At 42.8% G+C, this 6,591-nt stretch overlaps 1 protein-coding gene across 2 annotated transcripts; it reads left to right on the forward strand.

Annotated features, from left to right (window-relative positions):
* Nucleotides 1-394: 394 nt before the first annotated feature.
* On the forward strand, nucleotides 395-6,041 carry LOC123427619. 2 transcript variants are annotated; one of them, XM_045111708.1, is made up of 4 exons: nucleotides 395-1,397; nucleotides 1,494-1,592; nucleotides 2,967-3,018; nucleotides 6,010-6,041. In XM_045111708.1, the coding sequence occupies exons 1-4, from the start codon at nucleotides 924-926 to the stop codon at nucleotides 6,018-6,020; spliced, it is 636 nt and encodes a 211-aa protein (XP_044967643.1). In that variant the 5' UTR covers nucleotides 395-923; the 3' UTR covers nucleotides 6,021-6,041. The 2 variants fall into 2 exon arrangements, with proteins under 2 accessions (XP_044967643.1, XP_044967637.1); XM_045111702.1 differs by lacking the exon at nucleotides 6,010-6,041 and having other exon boundaries at nucleotides 2,967-3,320.
* Nucleotides 6,042-6,591: the final 550 nt, after the last annotated feature.

The raw sequence follows: 6,591 nt of genomic DNA on the forward strand, positions 1-6,591 counted from the left end.
CGGAGTCCAAACGGAATAAAACCTCCGAAACGATTTTTTCCGGAATAGAAGATACGCAGGGAGCGTGAGAACCAAGGTAGAGGCCACTAGGGGAGGCCACAAGCCCCCTAGGCGCGGCTAGGGGGCATGCCTAGCAGGGTTGTGGGCCCCCTGTGGCACGTTTGCCCTACTTCTTTCGCCTATAAATCCCCAAAAAATCAAAAACCACGCACTACAAGAAATATGCTCATATATGATGTTTTTTAGGACGGCGTTGATGAATTCTTCATAAATCTATGACGATTTCATCCGAGATTGTCGTAAACCGTTTGAGGGGATCAAATCTACATATAAATTACGACGATGTGAGTCAAAAATGTCGTAACCGCATAAGATGAGATCATCATAACTTTTACGACGATTATAAAAATATCGTAACATGTTCTAACTATGTTGGCATGTCACTCGTGGGTCCATTCTATGTCACGCGCCAATCCCGCCTAGTTTGTGATGTCCTTTTAAAAAATATTTTTGATAGATGCTCCACAAAATTACTCTATTTTTAGTACTCAAAAACTATTTTAAGTCAGTGATTTTCTGAACCAATCAAATCCCTTCCCACGGATTGATGACATGGCGCTCATCCATCCATCCATCCATCTCCATCCCACATCCATCCATCCATCTATCTACAGAAAAAAAAACTGAAAAAGAGATACCCCACCCGCAACCCAAACCCTATCTCAGATCCCCCCATCGCACCCTTCCTCACTCGTCCCCATCTCCTCGCCGCCGCTGCCACCCCTTCTCGATCCAGTCCTCTCCCCGCCGCTCCCAGCCATCGTGCCGCCACCCTCCCTCCCCTTCCTCCCCGAGCACTGCCACCGGCCCAACCACAACACCACCCTGGCCTCCACCCCCTCACCGATGAAGCTGAGGTGACGATGGAGATCCCGGACGACGCGACGTCCCAACTGCCCCAACACCAACGTTGCCGCGCTGTGGCCCGCCCTCGGTGGATGAGCATGGGCACTACGCGGGCTACACGGATCCGGAGGCGGGGAACGGGGCTGCTCGCGGAGCTCGTCACCCATCGCTTCTCTCCATTCTCTTCCTGTGCCTCCTCCTCTCTGCCCTCGATTCGATCCCCCAAAACCGCCGTTGTTGGCCGCCGCCGACCTCCTCTCCTCTCCCCCACCACACCAGCGACCTCTTCTGCTCCAGCCCCACCATCGACATCCCGCCTCGCTCTGCTACCCGCCGCCGTCACCCCCACCCCACCTTCTCCTTCTCCTTGTCTTCCTAGGAGGAAGGCCGCAGATCCAACCCCAAATCCCCCACTGCAGCTCCCAAATCTTCCGCGAGCACCTGGAGGCGTCCAGGAGGGCGTCGACGTCTTCGAGAGCATCTTGAAAAAGGTCTTCCCCCCTTCCCTCCTCCCTCCCTTCCCACCCCCTTTTCTTCTTCCCCCGATTCTCGGGATTTTGAGTGATTTTGCGCCGTTCTGTGGGCAGGTCTACGACACCGAGGATGCGAACCAGAAGGAGAAGTTCGAGGCCGACCTCAAGAAGAGGATCAAGAAGCTGCAGCGCTACCGGGACCAGATCAAGAAGGTAGTCTCCCTCCTCCCTTCCTCCCTTCCTGCATGGGTGTTACCTGCTGCTTGCCCTGCTCTTCTCTTCAGTCAACTGTTTAGTTTAGAAGACGCGGGTGCAGTGCCAAGTCGTCCGGAGGAAATATGCTTTTACAGGCGTTTGGGTTGGGAGGAGGTTCAGCGCCTAGCTCGAGTATCTTGTATTACACTCATGTTCTTGCTCGTTTCTAGCTCATCACAGATTCGAGTGTCTGCCTTTGTGAACCTATAAAATACTATAATAGTACTGTATTACTATCAGTTCCTCTGTGCAACTGCTGCACTGTCTAGCACACACGCTAGCTATCTAGGGAATGGAATGAACAACAAGTTGACCTCCCCAACCCCAATCATTTCCCGTCTACTAGCTTGTGGTACTATTAATCCATTCATTTCCGGAGCTGCTACACTGCTGCCTGCTCCCAGTGTCCAGCCAAAGGAAATGAAATGAATAGAAAGTTGACCCCGTTTGTCTACCGAACCCCTCAGAATGATGATCCCTAGCTCGATCGGATCAGATCTGATGGTCAAAGGTTTGTCACCTTGAAAATACTCTTCCAATAAAGTTTCTGAAAATAATAAGTAAAGGGACTCTTTAAGCATATAGGTTTGCAAATGTAAAGGGCCTTAGGACGTTTGGTGTTTGTGGAGGGGCTTGAGTCTCCTTGGTACTTAACTACAAAGGCAGCAGACTGTGGTGTCACCTGCGAATGCTTGTAAGGACCTCCTTAAAGGCAGACACAACCGACTCGGCACTTCAGCTGAAGGTTGAAGATGAATCCGAGCCTTAGATTTCAACTAAATAGCTCAAAACATCGATGGAAACCAAAACTTTTGTTCAATAATCGGATGCATATGTGTCCCCGAAGGTAAAACAACAAGTAGACGCTTTCGCCTCAACAGATTGTCCGCTACTTTGGACTTAAGAGAGATGATGACTGAATTCAGGGAAAAAAAGTCTGAACTAAGAAACTTTAGCATGTATATCGAAGTTGTTTTATGGAGAATATCTAGGCCAAGGTTTTCTTGAATCCTGACATAACATTAGTTCATGTCATAATGCTAGACTTGAGAACCCTGGTTCATACTCTATTGTTCTGTAGGCATCTAATGTTTATTTTGGGGATTTTTTTAGCTTCTTCATGTAGTGCAGCTTCTTAAGAGCCTTCTTTCTAGTGTCAAAAGCTTCTGAAAAGCCTACGATTATCTAAATTTCTCATAAGTGGCAAACATGAAATTTGATTTAAAAAATCACAATTAAGAGTCTAGTCCGAATGTTTGCAATTTGGACACGACTGTAGCTGAAACCAAGTTTGCAGTGATTGTGCTAAACTATTTGTTCATTGAGCCGCAGGTAATCCAGAACACAAGGCTAAGGGGAGGCGACGACAAGAAGAAGATACAAGGTGATTTTACATGCAACCTCTTCATCTCTACGCAAACACAAGCCAGAAAAGCTGTAGACCTCGCTTACTCATCTGCTGTGAGAAAGAGAATGCCGGGTGTGATTAGTTCCGCATCTGAATTTGTGCACCCCGATGATATTTAACTAAGCACAACAGAATCCGTAAGCTTCCAGGTGCTCATGGCAAGTATATCATCTATCTGCAGTGTTCTAAAGTAACCTTTCAGTAATATATTTCTTGTTGTAAAAAATTAAAATACCGATTTGCACTAATATAGGGCTCACTGTCGTGCTCTAAAGTAACCTTTTGGTGCGATTGAGTAGTACTATAATCAGGCAGCTGCATATATGCACTTGGCATGAGTGATGTGCTATTACAAAAAACAATCAACAACTCCAGTAGCCCATCATGGCAGCACAGGGGTAGCCAACACGCACGTACATTACAGATCGAGTGGGTGAGGCATTGTAGGCTGATACAGACCGATCGACCAACGTCGCGCGCGGCTTCCAGTTAAGTGTGCGCGCGTCACTCCTCCGTCGAATCATAGACTTCTCAAGAGCCTACATGCTTTATTATATACTTCCTCTGTTTTGAAATAAGTGACGTAAATTTAAAATTAAGTCTGTACAAATTTTATACTAAAGTATTGATATTTATTTTGGAACAAATCATGTGTCTAGGTCAAAATCTGGGTGCTCGGGCTAGTTAATTTTGGTCCCGATCTAGGGATTGTGGTTTCGTTGGTAGCGATTTGTTGGGCTCATGGAACGAGCCAATAGCTTAGAGTGCAAATCTGCAGGAAAAACCTAAGCTTTTGTCGTTTTAATCTCTCCTGCGAGCTTCGGTTGATGACAATTTAGTGTTGGAGGTCACTACAGAATGCCAACTTATGCATATGACAAGTGTTTGTTGTTACAGTGTTGCATCCGGCAGCAAACGAAAACAATAAATGGCATGCTATTACCTGCAACATAGGAATTTAGCAAGGTATAATACGTGGTGGTATCGTGGCCCTGCCACTGTTGCAATTTAACAATAAATGGCATGCTATTACCTGTACCACATCTCTCTTGCAACATATGTTCTTGGACAAGAAACGAAAAGATCTGTGGTTTTGCTTACTACATGGGCATCAATATGGCACACAAAATCCTCGAATGTTTTCCTTACTTAGTTGGCACACAAAAAAGCTTCAGAAACTCGTTGACATGCTTTGCCATGACATGTCACATATGTAGAAAACCTTCATAGCTTTTGTTCATAAGGCTGATTTATTTTCCATCTTCGAGGAGACAAAAGAAGAAAATGTATGTTAAATGTTATGCTTTTAATCACATAAGTGGAATCTCAGTATTGCCATGTTTGAAAAAAAGCTTCAATGTGTAACATAACTAGTTGCCAGGTTATTTTCTCTACTTGCAATCTAGTTTGCACATAAAAATGCTCTACTTTCCAATATAATTATGCCTAGCTATAACTACTTTTGCATTTGTACTACTTTTGCCAGAAAACAGAACAACCTAGCTGTAACTATAAATCTTCCCTACTTGCCATGCATTTACACACAAAAAACTAGTTTGCACCTTAAAAATGTTGTAAATCTGGCAACTACATCTATTAAAACCTGACAATCCATGTATTGTATATCGGACAACTACATCTCACTTAAAACCTGGCCACTACACCTGCTTAAACATGGCAACCATGTGTGCTACATCTAAACAACTATGCCTCATTAAAACAGAACAACCATCTGTTTATGAAAATGTCAATCATGCCACACCCCTTGTGTGCGATGTGCTTCAGCACGAATCATGTTAACCTAGTATAACCAGTCTTGGATTCTCTTGTTTTAGGTGTACGCATTGTGTGCTTGTTCTAATTAGTGGCTTCTTCTTGGGATGCCAATCAGTATTGGAGAAGGTGCGGGAGAGAGTAGCTGTCGTTAATTGAGAAGACTAGTTGCAGGGAAACATGGAGAGGGGATTAGGGGACTGCAACTTGTTAATTAATTAACTTCACTTGAGTTTAACTTCCTGCAATCTACACCAATCTTAATTCAGCTTGGTCACCTTAACTAAACTAGTAAAAGTTGTTTGACTCGCATGTCTAATTATCCAGCGCTGGCTTCACTAGGAGATATTGTACCTTGGGTACATCAGTTACCCCATCTTGTAGGTTGATTCATTAGCTCTGTGTGAGCAGTAGAGATGAACAAGTGTGCGCTGCTAGTTTTGTAGGTATGCAGTTTTTAGTTCAGCCATGTATGTATTTGCCGATCATTCATAGTTCTGCACTTGAAATTCAGCAAATTCATAGTGTGAAATTAGCATTAAAGAAATTGAACCGCTTGCATGTCATGGACCCGCCTTAGCACTTGCTAGCTTTGATGTATGCATATACAGCTTAATTTAAAGTGTAAACGTTAGTTGCTCACAGTGAGTTACTTAGGCTGGCAGGTTTCAAAACTTGCACTCTTTTTAGAAGATCTTCCTTGTTCTGAATATAATCAGTTACAAACTTACAATGTTGTGTGAATTGTTGCATCTTTGCCTTTAACATGCAATCCCTGCGAATCAAACTACTTTAGTAAGTTCGCAGATGAACTGCGGCCCTATTTGAAAGCTCGTTTTGTCCTGTGACACATATTCCTTTGTGCTCTTGAAAAGAAAATATCTTTATTTCTTCAGAACAACAATAGTTTACAACTGAACTGTAGATTCACTACGGAAGGAGAATCGATTGGACAAAGTCCAGCAACTCCTATACATTATGTTGTAAGTGGTTGGAATATATCTACAATCATGCTACTGAATTTGCATGATATTTTTTTGGAATAGCCACATATATTACTGAACTTGCATGATAATTATACAACTCTGACATCTAGTATAGTGGATATATTTTGTGATTTGAAGTTACTGATCTGTGCTCTGGTGTAATATTACGGTCTAATATTTTTTGTTTTGTCTCTTTCTCTCTTGCTAGGAAAGTGGTGAGAAGATGTCGAGGATGCCTACTTGGGACATTCAAATAACCACAACATAAAAATTTCTGAACCTATGTCTCATAGAGAGTGGAATGAACTCCATTGTTAGCAGATGTGCCACTGTTCTATTGTGCAATTCTGTCCGTTCTTGCTATATTCCCGTGTAAGGAAATGTATTCATGACATGAGTTATCGTGTTATGTAAACGTGGGAGATGTATTATGTGATGTTATGTTATAAGATGGATAATTTTTATTTGACTTGGAGTTTTTTTATTTGAATATGAAATAATGTTGGATTTAATATTGAACAAATAATTGGGTTGAAAAGGTTCAACAAATAGAAATGAAACCAAGTTTTGAAACAAAAAGTTGTTGAATTCAAAAATGAAAAAAGGCCAAAACCGAAATTGGATCAAATGTATTTGGGCACTAAAAGGACAGGGCCCAAATTATAATGATACAAAAAAATTCAAAAAAAAAGGCCCAAAAGGAAGCCCAATAAGAAAAAAGCCCAAAAAAATGAAACCAGCCCATGTGATCATTTGAAATGGGTTGGGCTGATTTCAACCATGACGTTTT

This window comes from Hordeum vulgare, chromosome 1H, assembly GCF_904849725.1.
Source record: "Hordeum vulgare subsp. vulgare chromosome 1H, MorexV3_pseudomolecules_assembly, whole genome shotgun sequence".
Classification (NCBI taxonomy): Eukaryota; Viridiplantae; Streptophyta; class Magnoliopsida; order Poales; family Poaceae; genus Hordeum; species Hordeum vulgare.

Excerpts from the sequence above, each read along its gene's own strand:
- LOC123427619 (XM_045111702.1), top strand. The coding sequence starts at position 924 with ATGGAGATCCCGGACGACGCGACGTCCCAACTGCCCCAACACCAACGT. Across the intron at positions 1,398-1,493 it reads TCGAGAGCATCTTGAAAAAG|GTCTACGACACCGAGGATGC; the intron begins GTCTTCCCCCCT and ends TTCTGTGGGCAG. Across the intron at positions 1,593-2,966 it reads ACCGGGACCAGATCAAGAAG|GTAATCCAGAACACAAGGCT; the intron begins GTAGTCTCCCTC and ends ATTGAGCCGCAG.